Genomic DNA, 19,239 nt, shown 5'->3' with positions numbered 1-19,239 from the left:
CAATACCCCGAACAATACCCAATATTTCCTTAGTTTAAAACGGTTTGAAACCCGAATTAAAAATACCCTCGTATATACTTTATTATTATTAAACTTAAATTATAATTAAAATTATAATTATAAATATAAATATTTATTACAGAGAATATAAATATATTTGTGTGAATTTTTCCGTCGAACTAGCTGGTGTATTTATAATACTTTTCCATTTACTGTAGCTCATGCGATTGCATGAGTTTTCAGTGTTTTTGCCATGCGATCGCATGGCCGCCTTTTCCATTTTTGTTTGCTAGTTCGTCGACATCAAATAGTGTTTACTGTAGCATATAGTGTTTACTGTAGCAAATCGCTGTAGCAAAGTCGTTTTCACTGTAGCACTGTAGCAAAATACGATTTCACTGTAGCAAATATTGTTTTACTGTAGCAAAGTCGTTTTTACAGTAGCAATTAGTGTTTTACTTGTACATCTTATAATATATATATATATATATATATATATATATATATATATATATATATATATATATATATATATATATATATATATATATATACATACATAATATTAAATCATATAGAGAATTGGTTTAAATTAGTCGAAATTTTCCGGGTCATCACACCAGATCACAGAGAGTTCGATTAAGGCACCAATTACCGAAGTCAAAACAACTGAAGGAAAGAGGAAATGGGAAGACTATAAGGGCAAAAGTACTCACCTGAAGAAACAAGAAACTTTTAAAGGTAAACAAGATGGGGCAACTGCAAGTCCAAACTATAAGGGACCCCATCCGTTCTGCAAAAGATGTTACACACATCATGCAGGTTATTGCCAAGTGGTCTGTGATAAGTGCAACAAGAAAGGACATGTGGCGAAAGATTGTTATGCCGCCGTTTCTGAAGTAAAGACAAAACTGACCGATGTCAAGAAATATTTTTGATGCGGGAAGTCTGGTCACTTTATAAATCAATGCCCTGATAAGGAGAAGAACAAAGAACCCGCACGTGGGAGGGCATTTAATGTTAGTACCAGTGAAGCACGTGAGGATCCTAATATGGTCACGGGTACGTTTACCGTTAATAATCAACTAGCTTCTATTATGTTTGATACGGGTGCTGATAGAAGTTATATGTGTAAAGACTTTAGTTCTAAACTAAAATGTGCATCATTACCTCTAGATGATAAATATACTATTGAATTAGCTAATGGTAAACTGATAAAAGCCGATAAAATTTGCCACGGTTGCGAAATAAATCTCGCTGGTGAAACCTTCAAAATCGATTTGATACCCGTAGAATTAGGAAGTTTTGACGTAATCGTTGGCATGGACTGGATGTCCAAAACAAGAGCGGAAGTTGTTTGCGCTGAGAAAGCAATCCGCATCCCTCGTAAGGATGAAACGTCATTAATGATTTATGGGGAGAAGAGCAACTCGAAGCTGAACCTTATCAGGTGTATGAAGGCCCAGAAACTTATAAGAAAAGGTTGTTATGCTATTCTGGCACATGTAAAGAAGATCGATACTGAAGAAAGAAGCATTGATGACATGCCGGTTGTAAGAGAATATCCCAGAGTATTTCCAGAAGAATTACCGGGGCTACCTCCACACAGATGTGTAGAATTCCAGATTGATCTCATACCAGGAGCCGCACCTGTAGCCCGATCCCCATATAGACTTGCACAAGAATTATCGGACCGTGGATTTATTCGTCCCAGTTTTTCACCTTGGGGTGCTCCTATTCTGTTCGTCAAGAAGAAGGATGGATCTATGAGAATGTGCATAGATTACCGAGAATTAAACAAATTAACGATCAAGAATCGGTACCCATTACCGAGGATTGATGATTTGTTTGATCAATTGCAAGGATCAAGTGTTTATTCTAAGATTGATCTACGCTCCGGATATCATCAGCTGAGAGTGAAGGAAGAAGATGTTCCTAAAATCGCGTTCAGAACCCGTTACAGTCACTATGAGTTTCTAGTCATGCCTTTTGGATTAACTAATGCTCCAGCAGTATTCATGGATCTAAGGAATCGCATCTGTAGACCGTATTTAGACAAATTTGTCATTGTTTTTATCGACGACATATTGATTTACTCGAAGAACAAGGAAGAACACGAGCAACACTTAATACTGGTACTAGAGATACTCAAGAAAGAAGAATTGTACGCAAAATCTTCAAAATGTGATTTCTGGTTACAAGAAGTACAGTTTTTGGGCCATGTTGTCAGTAAACATGGAATTAAAGTTGACCCTGCCAAGATCGAAGCCATTAGTAAATGGGAAACACCGAAGACTCCAACACAAATCCGCCAATTCTTAGGTCTTGCTGGTTACTACCGAAGATTCATTCAAGATTTCTCTAGAATCGCCAAACCCTTAACTGCGTTGACTCAAAAGGGAAAGAAGTATGATTGGTCCACGGAACAGGAATCCTCATTCCAGTTATTAAAGAAGAAGTTAACGTCTGCACCCATTTTGTCATTACCAGAAGGGAATGATGATTTCGTGATCTATTGTGACGCTTCGCGCCAAGGTTTAGGATGTGTATTAATGCAACGCACAAAAGTTATCGTATATGCCTCACGACAACTAAAAATTCATGAAAAGAACTATACGACGCACGATTTGGAACTTGGAGCAGTAGTTTTTGCAATCAAAATTTGGAGACACTATCTATATGGAACCAAGTGTACAGTGTACACTGACCATAAGAGTCTTCAGCATATTTTTGATCAAAAACAACTCAATATGAGGCAACGTCGCTGGGTAGAGTTGTTAAACGATTACGATTGTGAAATCCGTTACCACCCCGGAAAGGGTAATGTTGTGGCTGATGCCCTAAGTCGGAAAGAAAGAGTAAAACCTCTTAGGGTCCGAGATTTGAATATTACAATTCGTACTGATCTCACAAAGCAAATTCAAGCAGCACAGTTAGAGGCCTTAAAAGAAGAACACGAAAAAGGTGAAATGAGCAAAGGATTAGAAAAACAACTTGAAGTAAAAGCCTATGGAACCATGTGTTTTGCTGGTAGGATATGGGTACCAAAACATGGTAACCTAAGGCAACTAGTACTGGATGAAGCACACAAAACGAGGTACTCAATTCATCCAGAAAACGGGAAAATGTACCACGATCTCAAGAAGTTCTATTAGTGGCCTAATATGAAGACAGAAATTGCTACTTATGTAAGCAAATGTTTGACGTGTGCAAAGGTCAAAGCTGAGCACCAAAAGCCGTCGGGATTACTGCAACAACCGGAAATTCTGCAGTGGAAATGAGAAAGAATAACCATGGATTTCATTACGAAATTGCCAAGGACTGCAAGTAGTCATGATACTATTTGGGTGATAGTTGATCGTCTAACTAAATCAGCTCACTTTCTACCAATAAAGGAGACAGACAGTATGGAAAAATTAGCACGCCTATATTTGAAGGAAGTAGTTTCCAAGCATGGTGTACCTATCTCCATCATATCTGATCGCGACACCCGATTCACATCACGTTTCTGGCAGTCATTACAAAAAGCATTGGAAACTCGATTAGATATGAGCACCGCTTATCACCCACAGACAGATGGTCAAAGTGAAAGAACAATACAAACATTGGAAGACATGTTACGGGCATGTGTGATTGACTTTGGAACCAGTTGGGATCGACACTTACCGTTGGCAGAATTTTCATACAATAACAGTTATCATACGAGCATCAACGCAGCGCCATTTGAAGCACTTTACGGTAGAAAGTGCAGATCTCCTATCTGTTGGAGTGAAGTAGGAGAAATACAACTTACTGGACCAGAAATTATTCATGAAACCACCGACAAGATCATTTAAATACAACAGCGATTGAAAACGGCCATGAGTCACCAAAAGAGTTATGCTGATGTAAGAAGAAAACCGTTAGAATTTTAAGTGGGCGACAAAGTCATGTTGAAAGTGTCACCCTGGAAAGGCGTTGTACGATTCGGTAAACGAGGAAAGCTAAGTCCTAGGTACGTAGGACCCTTTGAAATCACCGAAAGAATTGGAGCAGTTGCCTATCGATTAAAGCTACCGCAAGAACTTAGTAGTGTTCATGACACATTTCACGTGTCAAATTTAAAGAAATGTTTAGCTGAAGAGGATGTCGTAATTCCTCTTGACGAAATACGAATCAATGATAAACTTCATTTTATCGAAGAACCTGTTGAAATCATGGACCGTGAGGTCAAACAATTAAAACAAAGCAAAATACCGATAGTTAGGGTTCGTTGGAACGCTAGACGAGGACCCGAGTTTACTTGGGAACGTGAGGATCAAATGAAGCAAAAGTATCCACATTTGTTCACTGATATCGCTCATAAAACAGGTACTACTCAAAATTTCGGGACGAAATTTTCTTTAACGGGGAGGTTATGTGATGACCCGGAAAATTTTGACTAATTTAAACCAATTCTCTATATGATTTAATATTATGTAAATATACATATATATATACACACACACACACACACACACATATATATATATATATATATATATATATATATATATATATATATATATGTATATGTGTATATATATGTATATATGTATATACATATATACATATATATACATATATATACATATATATATATATATATATATATATATATATATATATATATATATATATATATTAAGATGTACAAGTAAAACACTAATTGCTACTGTAAAAACGACTTTGCTACAGTAAAACACTATTTGCTACAGTAAACACTATTTGCTACAGTGAAAATGTATTTTGCTACAGTACTACAGTGAAAAAGACTTTGCTACAGTGATTTGATACAGTAAACACTATTTACTACAGTAAACACTATTTGATGTCGACGAACTAGCAAACAAAAACGGAAAAGGCGGCCATGCAATCGCATGGCAAAAAAACACTGAAAACTCATGCGATCGCATGAGCTACAGTAAATGAAAAAGTATTATAAATACGCCTGTTTGCTCTACGGATTCTTCACAACTTTTTCAGTAATCAAAATTTATATTTAAATTATAATTATAATTATAATTTTAAATTTAAGTTTAATAATAATAAGGTATATACGAGAGTGTTTTTAATTCGGGTTTCAAACCGCTTTAAGGTAAGGAAATATTGGGTATTGTTCGGGGTATTGTTCTTGAATCCAAGGCCAACCATACAGTCGTCTACCATCATTACGTCTACGCAATTTGCCTACAATATTGAGTCTCAATATTGAACTGTGAGTTATAGTCTCCCTTTTTAAATACTTTAAATATTTTTGGGCTGAGAATACATGCAATTTATTTTAAACGCAATAAGACACAAGTACATACTAAATTCTACACTGAGTTAAACCGAAAATCCCTTAGCTTTGGTAACTAGTAGCTGCCAGTACATAGGATATGGACTGGTGGGCGCGAATAATTGTATATGGATCCATAGGGCTTGACATCCCCGTCCGAGCTAGAGCGCTAGCCTTTTAACGGACGTATGTTATTTGAGTTTAAGACACGTTGGTTTGCGTGTATTAAAACGAATGGGGTAATTATCACTATAGCGTTAAGTTTAGTTACCAGGGTGCTCTGTTACGTAGAATCTATTGATAAACTTTTGATGAAATCTCGTGGTCTATCTTTATATATGTTTATGACTCGAGCAATTAAACCTATAACTCACCAACATTCGTGTTGACTTTTTAGCATGTTTTATTCTCAGGTCCTTAGACTGCTTCCGCTGTGATGTGCTTGTTGCCTGCATGGAGTCTCTCATGCTTTGTACAAAGTTTATTGCATTTAAAATAAAACTGTGTTGTGTAATAAATAATTGGACTGTGATGTCAACCTGTAAATTAAAGACTTATGTATTTTGGGGTTTTGCTTATACCTAAGCATTCGACCACATATTTATAACTTTCTATGTTTAGAAAGTCACTTATTTTAATGAATGCAATATTTTATCAAAACGTATCATATAGAGGTCAAAACCTCACTGTAGAATCAATGATTAACGTGCCGCGTCAAAAGCGATTTTGACGGGTCGTTACAACAACTCTTAATGTTGGTCAATCCATCATAATGTGAAACGTGTACATAGTTAGACCCATAAGTGCAAACCATATTACTTACATATAAAATGACCTGCAAAATCTATTTCTAACAACACTCTGACAATCATTGATTGAAATTAGTACTTTCTCTTACACAGCACTCATTGACTCTATGGACTCGTTGAACAACTCATTCAAGTTCACTACCGAATTAAACCCTCACAAATTGACCATTAAGCCAACCTCGCGTATCTAAAATCTCTAATACAGGGGTATACACGCTTGTTGAAAAGTAAACAATTAATCTCCAAACATTTCATACTCTTTCCACTCAAACCTGAAATACGCTTGATCATGAGTAAATAATGGGCCTAATGTGAGTTTTAATTTTTTTTTTTTCTTAATGTCAATTAACATTAGCATTTTACATTATACGCTCCAACTAATTTATGTTAATTTTGAGATAATTACCTTTAAAAAATTTCATCTATCTATTTTCATGTTTTTCGAACGTGTGCTTTGCCATCTCCGTCCGTATCTTCCCCCACCTCCGCCAGCTTTGTCTTTACTCTCAACTCGTTACCTAAACAAACACACTTTATATCAATTCAATATCATTTTCTGCTCAATTCCAACTCTCATCATACAAACACATTAATACATGTACGATTAAAATTCATTTTGTATAATTAATTCAAAGCTGTGATCGAAAATATACAGATGGGAGTAATTGACGTGATCACGAGACTAGATTCCATATGTAAAAAGTACGAAAAATACGATATCAACAAACAAAAGGAGGCTAACGACAATATCAATGCGAACGATGCATTCGCTAACCTTTACACGGCTATTGAATCTGACCTTGATCAAGCCATGGAGGTACTCGATTTCTTCTTATTATTACAATATCAAATTTAATGGTGTACGTATCATGTTGTTGTTACATCATTAAATGCACTTTTCGTTGTGTAGAAATCGGAAGTTGCTGCAGCAGAGAAAAACAGGGCAGCTGCAGTGGCACTATATGCTGAAATTCGAAGGACTAAAGCGCGGTTGCTTGATGAACTACCAAAGTTACAACGCTTAGCTTTCAAAAAGGTTTACATGCTTGAACATTAACATTTTTCTGCATATATCATTTATATACTAACTTATAGTTCTGATTTGGATCATAGAGTGCCCATAGATGGTAGTATGTTTTTATTAGTATTTAATTTAATGGACGCTAGCTCATTTATACAATTCAGTTGCGCTATATACGAACCTTAAACAATATTTTGTGATAGTTGTCATGTTAGCATATGTATTAACCAGAGTGCGAATATGTACTACTAGTTGCACGCATCTTGGCAAATTGTAAACTGGTAAATGGATAAGGCTTTTTCTATTCAGGCTAACGGAAAGTGAGTATTTTTAGTAAGATATACTCGTCATAACCGGGTTATCCCCACGGGCGGACCTATGTTGAAGCAATAGGGTCAGTCGCCCCCGACAAAAGGTTTTTTAAATGTATTTATATGTTAAAAGTTCGGCGTTTCGCCTTTTTTTCCTTCATATTTTTAACGTTTGACGTCATCGAAAAAAATTCTAGATCCGCCACTGGTTATTCCACGACCGTTTTCGACCCTTTACCTAGCCGCTATAATATATGCTTCTAGTGAGGTTTGACTAAGACCTTTTATGAGTATATCAAAACCCTAACCATTAGGCTATAATTGAATGGAGTCTATCACTTTGTTGAGGTTGATTTATAATGTGTATAGGTGAAAGGGGTTTCTAAAGATGAGCTCGATGCACGAAATGATTTGGTCTTAGCACTTAAAGAGAGGATTGAATGTGTGCCAGATATGACATCAAGCAAGCCTCAACAAAGCCATGGTTTGGAATCATCCAGTTCGAATGGAAGAATTAAGTTTAACTCATCCTTAGGTAATATTCTCTTAAACACATATGCTTAATTTCATGGATTTTGAAAATTTTGTAAGTAATACGGAGTATATCATTTTTGTGTTATCAGATGGAACCTTTGATAGTTACTATTATCAACATACTGATGAGACCTATAACTTTAGACAAGAATATGAAATGCGGAGATTGCGACAGGTCTGTACAACATGCATAAGTTTATAATCTTGCTGTCAAACGAATAACATTTATAGAATGAGACTAGTGATGTTTATATCAAACATTTAAACTTTTTTTTTTTTTTATATATATATCAAACTTTATGATGCATACATCAAGATAGTACTCTATAAATGCGTATGGTACAACACTTTAATGCAAAATTTTGGTGTATGCAACAGAAAGTGTGGTGAATATGATCAATTTATTATGATTTTACGCAGGACGAAGGGTTGGATGTGATAGCAGAAGGACTAGGTACTCTGAAAAACATGACCCAGGACATGAAAGAGGTTTCACAACATTAATTTTGTTACATTTATGTCATAGTGAATACAACCCGAAAAGTTAAACTAATAACAACCAGTTCAATTCTACATTGGTTTAATAGTTAAAACATGCCCTATTTCGAATATATAATGGAGGTTAGAATGTAAGAGTAAGTCACCAACTGTTCTGTTTTCTCTATTGTTGGTGTCAACTAGGTAAAATTCTAACAAATGAAACTGGATAGAATTTTATATAAAAAAAACATAACAATAAAAGTATTTTCCTGATTTTTTACTGTGCAGGAAGTTGATAGGCAGGTGCCTTTGATGGATGAAATTGACGATAAGGTAATTTCGTTCAAACTGAATTGAACCAAGTCGTAATTTAGGCAAGATCGTAGTTCACAACTACTCTGTATTGTTAAACTCCAACTAAGTTCTAAATTAATTCCAGGTCGATAGGGCGACCTCTGACCTAAAAAGTACTAATGTTAGACTCAAGGATACTGTTATAAAGGTAACCCTACTTAACATATTCTTTAATTTTGCTTATTTGTTTTTACTTTTAACGTCGTGTGTCGTGAATCTTTCAGTTGAGATCTAGTCGAAACTTTTGCATCGATATCATACTCCTATGTCTAATACTTGGAATTGCTGCATATTTATACAAGTAAGTTGATTATATTAGTCAAGAATATGTAACAACTTTTGTGTGCATAATATTGTTGCACCATGCATTCTTCATTCCTTGTAGGCATATGGTCCCAATTGCAAGACCTGTACATATAATTTCAGTAATTCTAACTAAATACATATATTATATTTCTTGTTTCTTGCAGTGTACTAAAGTGAACATTGCTATGTCAGGGATTTAAACATCATGTTTTGTTATGTATTTTTATGGTTATGGTTATGTGTATACCTTTTAACAATAAGTTCAGATACCTGGTATATCTATTTCTGTAACCATAAATTTGTTGCTCATGTTATGGTCATGGAAACATAAACTATTGGGCTCATTTTCTCACAAGATAAAACTTATGGGCCCATTCAATCAATAGACAGAAGACAAAAGTCCATATAACTGACACTATCTCACTGAATTCGTGTAAACAATCCCACATATCTTTATAAAATTGGTTATTATTAGTATTATTTTCTTCTTGTTGTGTGCAGCATTTTTCCCATTTCAGGGGTAATTTAGGTATTTTAGGAAGCAAATATTCCCTGTGAGATGATTGTAGGGTAGATTATTCAATTTGGAATTACATGTATACATGATTACATGCTCTTGAAAAGCTAGTAACTTAAAACAATTGAATATCAAAGCTAATAATTGAAATTGGTTTGAATAGTCATGACAAACAAACATATACTACATATTTATTGAATTAAATAAGCAAACATGTGTACTTAATTTGAACATTTATGGAATATAAAAAATAAAAATGTACTAATCTATGAAGTGAAAAGACACCAACATTAAAAGTCTCTCCTGATCCACATCCCATTGATCTCAGGCTAACCTCGCTAGCTTTCCGGCATGATTATGGTTGTATTTTCTGGCTCGTTAGAGGATGGTGGGCCGGAGTTGGACGATAAGGCTACCTTTTCTTGATTGTACAATTTGCTTAGTTCGTAGTAATAAGGACAAGTTCTTGAATCCAATGACCTCTTCTTGTTTGCATCTTTTGTTTTTCTAAAGTACTTGTTTATATTCTCCCACTTCTCTTTACACCTTTTTGCACTTCTCTTGTAACCCAAATCTAACATCCCTTGTGATATCCTCTCCCATAATGAACCACCACCTTTATGTTCCTCATTATTGCCTACACCAATGCCATTATTCACTTTGCTCCTTATGTTTATCAATGCCAAAACTTCATCTCTTGGCCATCTTTTCCCGATGTCATCTTTCGCCGTCAGCTGATACTGATTCGACTTTTCGGTGATCATATCCAACGAGGGTGTCTTTGTAATTTCACTTGAGGACATGAGCTTATCAATGTTTGCTATATTTGTTTGAAGTTCTTGTAAGTCCATATCAAAAGGTATTTGAATCTTTTTATCAAAAGATGTGATCTTGTTAAGATACTCATTGATTGTAGATTGTCTATCTCTCGCCATCTCTTGTTCGTGTTCTCTGATTTGAAATTCCTTTTGTACCCTTTCCATTTCATCCTTCCTCCAAGCTTCTTCCCTCTTAATCTTCTCTTCATCGCGATTCGCCATGTCTTCAAGTAACATTTTGTGCATCTCTTCTTGTTTAGCCATCATCTTTTTGACCAAGTCAATGCACATCCCTTTGACCATCTTAAAGTTCTTGTGCTTTCTCTTCCTTTTCTTGCTTTTTGTCACTTGTACATCATCTTGATCAGTTGGTTGTACTATTACCTCAACCGGGTCTTTTTCAAAATGACATTTTTGCCCCTGATCCTCAAGATTTTGTTCTTCTGCTACTTTCTCATGTACTTGAGGTTGTTCATGGTGATTCATATTTTCAGATAATTCAGTGGTGACCTTATGGTGAGTATTTTGGTCAGCACTATTATTGTATAGATTTTCATCAACCTCTTCATTTATCATGTACCTATTGATGTTCTTGTTGTACCCTATGGTACTGCTACTAAAACTTGTACAAGTTTCCACTTCATACTTTTCCTTGCATTTTTCTGCACTCTTTTTGTACCCCATCTCTGCTAACTTTCTGTAGCTCCAACAACCATCACAACAGAATTTATAAGCATTTAATTACAGTAATACATTACACACACTAAAGAGTAAGACACTATTAGGCTTATATGGGATATTTGGCCATTTCAAATACTTTGTAAGTTGTGATTTAAATTGACTACATATACAATAACCAAAAACCTGAAACCATTTCCATGTGCCATAAAAACTTGCAAGTCACAGGTATTTGTAGCAATTACAATTTTTTTTTTTTTTTTTTTTTTTAATATAAAATGGTGCTACATTAAAGTACTTGTTACACCTACATGTACTATTTGACTCATATTACATATGAATGTTCCTTATATAACAAAAAACATATTATGAGTACATAAATTCAGAAATATAATATAAAGCGAGTACAATTTTGGATACATCGTCAGGAAAACTGCTTGTACTAACAATTTAAAGCCATATATAGTTCACATATGTAACATAAAACAAATATAAATGTAAATATGCTTTTCAATATGCAAATGCAAACATACATAACCACAATAACATGCATAACAAACCAAAGGGCTTCCGGCCCAACGGTATTACTCATTAACCTTGAGGTTATGAGTTCGAGTCCGTCGTGGACAAAAATGGGTGTGAGAGTTTTTCATCCCAAAGAAAAATTAATAAAAAAAAAATAACACAGCATAACAAATATTTTGATTAGGTGACTGTGATTGAAATGAGTTTCAGTTTATCCAAAGATTTAGCCCAAAAAATGTATTTACAAATCTATGCTTATGCATGTGCCTAATGATGGAATAACGTTCTTAGTTAGACTATTCGTTTATATACCAACGACATACTGGAACCTTAACCTCATGATTGGTTGATAAACTCCATATATATTGCTAGGCCAAAAGCTATTTAAGAGCGGTTAATTTGTTTAATGCTAATTAGGTTAGTGTTAATTAGTTTAAAGGCGATGTTAATAAACTATAACCATAACTATATTCAAAGGCCATGTTAACAAACAGTAAATGTTTAAAGACAAATTAATTAAGAAAAATTAAATAAACTATAACTATAACTATATTCAAAGGCCATGTTAACAAACAGTACGTAAATGTTTAAAGACAAATTAATTAAGAATAATTAAGGAGGATGATTACCTGGAAACATGGTCCCACGTGAAATCCCTAAACCAATTTTCTGAACTAGATTTGATCCTCAAAAGTTGTATGACTTCATCATTTGACCACGTATTATCGTTTGTATCCATTTCTTCATCCATTTTACCTTCATGAGTACCATTGAATTGATCTACTCGTGTCGGTGTTCGTACAAATTGATTGGGTTGAAATAGAGTTTGATGATGAGTAGGAGGGAATAAAATTGGATCAAAAGATAGAAAATTAATATTTGTTGAAGTTAAAATTGGTTGTGTTTGAATCAAAGAAGAATTTGGTGGGATGATTCTTGAAGAAGGTGTAGATACGAATTGATGAAATTGCTCAACTGGTACTCCATCAAACATAGTAGTCTTATAAAATTGTATTTAGTGCAATTAAATTAAAAAATCACTCACACAAAAACTCTTAATTTTCACTAAGTGTATAATAAAGCAAAGATCTTGAAAGACAACAATCTATTTCTTGAATTTGTCACTTTTAGTTAACACACAGATACACACTGACTGTGTTTACTGTTGATCTAATAATAAGATTAAGATATATCTTGAAAAACACAAAGGAATTGAAACCAATACTTTTAGCACATAGTAGCTCAACTTTCACTATGTGTAAATGAATTGATCATGAAGAACAACACAACACTATTCTTTAACACAATCAATTGTATTATTGATCTGTTGAACAACCAGTCACTTTTAGAACAAAAACCCTTTTCTCACTGTAAAGAAGATGAAAGTACTCAAACACAAAACTATCTTTCACACTTGATCACTTATAAATCATCATTCTTTTGATAGAACGCATCCACTGTGTGTTGAAAAAAAAACACAGCAAAAAACCTTTTTCTCACTCACTTTGTAGCACACACTTGAGAGTGTGTGTGTGTGTATTATTTTAAACTTTCTCTCTTTTCAATATATCCTATCATTATCATTATTGTCATGGTTTCATCAAAGACTTTTGTCTTGTATGACAGTTAATTATAGAGAGAGAGTGTGTTTTGTGGTGTGTACACTGTATAGTAGGCCATAAGGTTTTTGAATACCGAGTGGGAATCAGAACAGCCCAATCAGTAGACAGCACGTGAGAGAGTAACGTGCACGTGCCAACCGCACACGTGGGACTGTGTGTTGGCACGTGGTAATGAGTGTGTGTGTATGTGTTTAAGAATCCTATGTAGATAGGAAGGACAGAATTGAAGGCAGAAGGGTAGGGGCCGAGAGCCTTTGGATTCATGATCATATGATTATGATGTGGTGTATTAAAAGGCCATGAAATAGAAACAGGAGCACGTGAATGCATGCACAGAACTGGGACCCTTTTATTTTATTATTGATCCATCCATCCATCCATATATCACAGCACAACATCGATAGAGTGTATTATTTGCTACGTTAACTTATTCTAATTAGATGTACATATACAGACTTTAAATCTTTGATAAATTTGTATAAATACTACATAAGCTAATCATATTTGAAACCCTTTATCTTTAAAGTCCAATAAAAATTACTCCGTATAAAAGGTTAGATAAGAGGTGTTACCTTTTGAAAACTCGTGATTAGTAGTACAATTGGTTCACTTATATTTATAATAATAGAATTGATTAATATACAACAACAATACTCAATCTCGTATACGATGACATAATTTGTTTGCTAGTTTGATAATTTGCTTTCGAGGACCATTAATGTTGTTCACACGTCGTTAAGTGCTAGATTTGCCTTGTTCCCCATTTAGTAGCTTTGGTTACTTTGCATCATCATGCTTTCAACGTGAAATCTCAATCATCATCTTACCGACATTGTAATGTTGGTATGCAATAAGTTTTAGATCAATACCAAATAACTCGACATTTAATGGTGAGGGAACTTTGTCCCATGTTATTCAAGTCATGTACGTTTCTATCACTGATAAGACAATTTTATTGTTTTTGATAAAGCCTGTAACACTACCAAGACCCGATTTTGTTTGCGTTAGAGTTCTTACTTTACACCAAGAGAGTATTTTTATAGATGGTAACCAATCAACTTGATTATCTCAATTAGTAGTTGAAATGCTTGACATCCAGGATTAGAAGCAAAAGGTTCCAACTATTAGCTGGTTCACACCCACTCCAAATAATTTATTTAAAGATAAGACTTTTAGAAAGGTTGCTATGTGGTAGGAGCTTAAAATTTGGAAGATATTGTATCTTTTATGTCACTTAGTTCCTCTCAAACCTCATAAACATATGGTTTCGAATACATATATTTTATTGTAAACTCGGAAGGGGTAAGCACATAACGAAAATGTTGAGATAGCGTATGCAATGCTGTAACTCCTCATATTTGCATTTTGAACTACGCAATATCAGAATTTCAGAGAGCTAAGTATCTATCTAAAGAGCATTCAAAATAAAAAATTATGTAAAACAGTGATTATTTACTACATAAGAAGCTCGTATAGCCCCAAGTTATCAGCCCACTCGAAAATGCTTGGAGCAGAGATAACAGTGATTTTTTAATAGTTACGCAATTTCAAAATTTCATGGAAGGCAGCAACACAAAAGTAATATTCACGACAAAGAAAAATAAATATAATATTGTTTATTTGTGCATAATTAAATAATTACTACAACACAATGATCAAATGAGGTTACCAAAGTAGCATCACAATATGTTCATTACTACAAACTGTGCAGGAAAAAATTAGACAAGTATGCCCAAAATCATTCATTTGCAACAATGATCTTTCTTTTGTCATTTTCACTAGCAAAATAGTTATTTATTTTGTAAGAAAAAGCCAAGTATGATAGTACAAAAGATCAATCATTTGTTTAGTAAACAATCAAACTTACAGATTATAGTCATCTCCAAACTTGAGTATCCATACTTCATCCGTGCTTCGTATATATGGATGCATTTGTAAGAAATATTTTGACTTACACATTGACCACCGTCGACTTTGGATAGTTAGACTTAAGATCGATTTCAGATACATCTACGGGTACTCGTGACCATCCAGCAGAGTTTTTGGCCTCGGTTTTTCTTCGCATAAACAAAAATGCAATTGCCAACAAACATACAGCACCACTCAACGAGAGTAAACGACCCAATTGACCACCCGATTGGTTTTTGGACTCCAATTGGTTAGCAGACACTTCACCATCAAGACTCTTCATTGAATTATCCATCTTCCATATCTCCAACCCATTCAAAATACCATCAACTGCGTGTGACCTGCTCAAACTTGAAGGACCGATATCAACTCTAATAACATCAGAGATTTTCTCAGAATCAACCACGAAATCAGCATAGAAAGGTGATGCTAACATATAGTTTGTGAGAGCTGAGAGATCCAAATTCTCATAAACCAAATCTCCGTTCACATAAACATTGAAATAAATCATTCCAACAGAAAGACTTGCAATATCGCAGAAATGCAACCTAACAAGATAGCTAAAACCTTTTCTTACAGGGAAGACCCAAGTCATGTTCACCTTTGGGATTGAATCATTCAAACTTGAAATGATTCTTGCACTGTTGTACATGTTATCTGGACCAACTTCACGACTTGCACCACCTAATCGGTACTGAATTCGACCACCAAAGTGAAATTTGCTGTAACTTTTCAACGAACCATCACTAGTTTTCAAAAACTCATCATCAGGAACCCAATTCCTCCATAGAGAATCATTGAAAGGAGTCACTTTAACACCACCAACACTAACCCTATAAACAGTCTCATATGCATGTTTAACATACTCATCAGGAATCAAATCTTTAGGAGCAGATATAACCTCTATCGCATTAACATATGCAAAACTCGACTTATCAACCGGAATAAACCTAATCACAAGCTCATCATCATCATCATCCACCGAAATCATAAAATCCTTAATTCTAGGGTTCCCTTTCGAAATAGAGAAATTATGTAACAACACATAACCATTAGCAGAAACATGAAATTGATCATGACATGTACTACCAGTATTACTAAAATCGAACCTATGAAAATGAATACGTACCAAATGCGTCCCTTTTTCTTTAATTTTGAAACTGTAATGCGAAGGTTTCATGAAAACCCTAGCAGTGTGATAAATTGGGGAAAAATTGGGATCTGGCTTCGAATCGTGTAACGCGACTGATTTCGTTGATGATAAAACCAGTGACGATCCGTCACCAGTGAAGATACGGTGGTCTACGTCAACGGTGGTGGTGCTTGCGGTGGTTCCGCAGTCAATGAGGTAGTGATCGGCGGGGTAGAAAGCCGAGACGACGGTGACGGTAATTGCTAGTAAAATAAAAAGAAGCGATTTGATTTGAATTGACATAATTAGAGTTTGATGATTTTGGTTGAGAAATTAAATTAAATGGATAATTGAAACTGAGAATTGGTATGGATGAAAGAACCTGTGTTTAGATGAAAAATTTGGGTGTTGAAAACGCGTTATTGAAGAAGCTTCACTGGCGTTATTTCGTGTAGACTTTTTCAACTTGCAACGGTTTTTGTACGGTGGCACATAAGTTTTTGTGTTTTATAGTTTGGCCACTAAACTAAGTGCTTTGCTCTATTTTAGGCACCATATTTTTAACTAACTCATCATTTCAAGGCTAACATTTTTTAAATCAATTCGTGTCTATTTTATTATGTCTTATTTCCTCGCGCCTATACACATTTTGACTATAGACTGTTTATTTTTTTAAAGACATAAGATAAAATTATGTCTTATTCTGTTTGAAATATGCTTCTAAGTGCTGCATACATGATTAAGTTATTTTGCAGACATCAAAATAAACCTTCACTATTTAGCATACAGACCTTTAGACCAAATCTTCTCTACAAACATGGTCTGCAGACCCTCTGACAAAAACATCTTAAAAAACAGACAACACCTTAGAAACTTTTTTCATTACGAGTATTTGACTTTAACAATATACACAGGTCTATAATTTTTTACTAACAAATTGTAAAGTGGAGTAAGGGAGATTGAAACAATAAACTGGTACATTCACGAATTCATAGATTAGTATTGACATCACTATTTAATCAATCGCTCTTTAATGTAAAGCCACTTGCATAATGCATGCTACCTAAATGTACCCAAAACCCAGATAACCCAAATGACAGAATAAAACTAAAATGATGATTGATGAATCACAATTATCAGCAACATCAGCTACCATATTCGCACATCGAGCTTTATTGATCCACATTATCGCTTTATAGTTTTTAGACCCGGTATTGGTATGTTACTATACTTTAAAACTGAGTCTCATTCGAGTCAGAGGCTTTGGGGTACCCACTGTACTCCAACTTAACATTCAGCGTTGCACAAATAGCCCGGAACTTTAGCCTTAATGACCCCATAATATCTGTTACTGACTCGTTTTCTGGCTCCAAAATCGGATACTCGGATACCAACTTATCCATCTCTTTAATGTTCTTTTGAACCCTAGTTGAGAAACATGTTGGGTCAACTCGAATTGCAGATTTCCAAACGCCAACGCAACCTCTGTAAAATCCCAACTCCTCGCCGGTAACGAACCCTGTTTTCAATCCAACTTCACGTCCGTCTTCTTTTCCGGAAGAAAAACCAGCATTATAACCTTCTTGAAAGCCTTCGTTCAAGTGAGTCTCTTCTAAATTTAAAGATGCGCCAAATATGTCGTCCGAAAGATCCATACAGCTAGATAATCAAGAGCCTAAAGAAAGAAATTATCGTATTAGCAAGAACAAATAAAGAACTGAGCAGTTCACTGTGGTTACTTCTAAATGGGTCAACTTGTTTAAGCTTAACCCTTTCTAGTCAAACGGGTATAAAAGGAAAAGTAGTCATGTGGGTCGAAGCTCAAAAGTCGCTCATCACTTTAGTAATCAAATATGACACTATGACATATTAGAATCCTAAATGGGTCAATTTGGTTTATGCTTATCCCTTTCGGGTCAAAAGAGTAAAAGAAATATCTTAAAAGAAAATTAGTCATGTGGGTCGAAGCTTGAAAGTCTATCAGAGTATCAGAAGTGTACATACACTGCATAAAACCTCCTAAACCACTTTTATGAGAAGACTAAAATAAATAAATAAGTTTTCATCGAAGGAATTGAACTTTAGTACAAGTATCATATAATACAGACTAAAATCCCAAATATTCATAAAAAATACACATGCAACGAAAAAATTTTGGAGATGAACTGTTCCAGGTCAATCCAATCTTACCAGTACCAAAATGACATCTTTTACCATTACATAGGCCAACTGATCCACCAAATTTACAACTCCATCCACCTTAGCAATAAATGATCATTATCGTGTTAATTAGGAAGTGAGTAGTGACTCAAGAAGCTAAGTCATCCAACCGTAAACTCCTATTATAACAATAATCTATATCTATATTACAGCTGGAAGCAGGATATAAAGTGTTTTACAAAACTACATTGAACAAAGAACCCCAAAAGTAAAATTCCAAAAGATCACAAGCCTAAACGTATCTATTTTTCTTTTTCCTTTTTTTTTTTTTTTGGCGAAAAAACGTAATAACACTAAAACGGATCAGAAGATCAACAAGTAAAACTGACGCAAAAGAAATCCATAACCGAGCCAAAACAAGCGGCAATTAAACACTAACCTAAATCAAATTCCAACCATCAGGGTGGAACGAAAATGACTAGGAAAGTAAATACGTGTCTAACTAGCTAACAACGGAAAACCTATGAACCAGCTGCACTAAATGTTATCATTACTAAAAAATAAATGTTTTCATTACTTTAGATATAGTAAAATACACACATGTTCACTAATGTTAACTGCATGTCTGCAATAATGTAGTATATATAATTCTTAACTGATATACTAATTACTAGTTCTTCTCAGCCGAACAAATTATTATTTGCTTGTAGTTTGTAATTATGGCTCAATTATCAAACAAATTTTAAACATGCATATCTATTAATC

The 19,239-nt window shown here is 34.6% G+C and overlaps 4 protein-coding genes across 4 annotated transcripts; 1 reads left to right on the top strand and 3 right to left on the bottom strand.

Annotated features, from left to right (window-relative positions):
* The first annotated feature begins 6,763 nt into the window (after nt 1–6,763).
* On the top strand, nt 6,764–9,113 carry LOC139844784 (syntaxin-71-like). The gene is made up of 8 exons (XM_071835008.1): nt 6,764–6,925; nt 7,019–7,144; nt 7,810–7,975; nt 8,064–8,149; nt 8,395–8,463; nt 8,743–8,787; nt 8,894–8,956; nt 9,033–9,113. Exons 1-8 carry the CDS (start codon nt 6,764–6,766, stop codon nt 9,111–9,113), a joined length of 798 nt encoding a protein of 265 aa, XP_071691109.1.
* Nucleotides 9,114–9,797: 684 nt separating this feature from the next.
* LOC139844783 (trihelix transcription factor GTL2) lies at nt 9,798–13,135 on the bottom strand. Its single transcript, XM_071835007.1, has 2 exons — nt 12,282–13,135; nt 9,798–11,146 (listed from the first exon to the last, which is right to left on the bottom strand). Exons 1-2 carry the CDS (start codon nt 12,644–12,646, stop codon nt 9,970–9,972), a joined length of 1,542 nt encoding a protein of 513 aa, XP_071691108.1. The 5' UTR covers nt 12,647–13,135; the 3' UTR covers nt 9,798–9,969.
* Nucleotides 13,136–15,093: 1,958 nt separating this feature from the next.
* On the bottom strand, nt 15,094–16,729 carry LOC139844782 (probable receptor-like protein kinase At5g24010). Its single transcript, XM_071835006.1, has one exon. The coding sequence runs from the start codon at nt 16,615–16,617 to the stop codon at nt 15,226–15,228; it is 1,392 nt and encodes a 463-aa protein (XP_071691107.1). The 5' UTR covers nt 16,618–16,729; the 3' UTR covers nt 15,094–15,225.
* An 817-nt stretch (nt 16,730–17,546) lies between these two features.
* LOC139842445 (uncharacterized) lies at nt 17,547–17,969 on the bottom strand. The gene has a single exon (XM_071832583.1). It carries the CDS (start codon nt 17,967–17,969, stop codon nt 17,547–17,549), a length of 423 nt encoding a protein of 140 aa, XP_071688684.1.
* Nucleotides 17,970–19,239: the final 1,270 nt, after the last annotated feature.

Source organism: Rutidosis leptorrhynchoides, chromosome 4 (genome assembly GCF_046630445.1).
Source record: "Rutidosis leptorrhynchoides isolate AG116_Rl617_1_P2 chromosome 4, CSIRO_AGI_Rlap_v1, whole genome shotgun sequence".
NCBI classification, from domain to species: Eukaryota; Viridiplantae; Streptophyta; class Magnoliopsida; order Asterales; family Asteraceae; genus Rutidosis; species Rutidosis leptorrhynchoides.
This window is presented reverse-complemented; position numbering and strand designations above follow the sequence as displayed.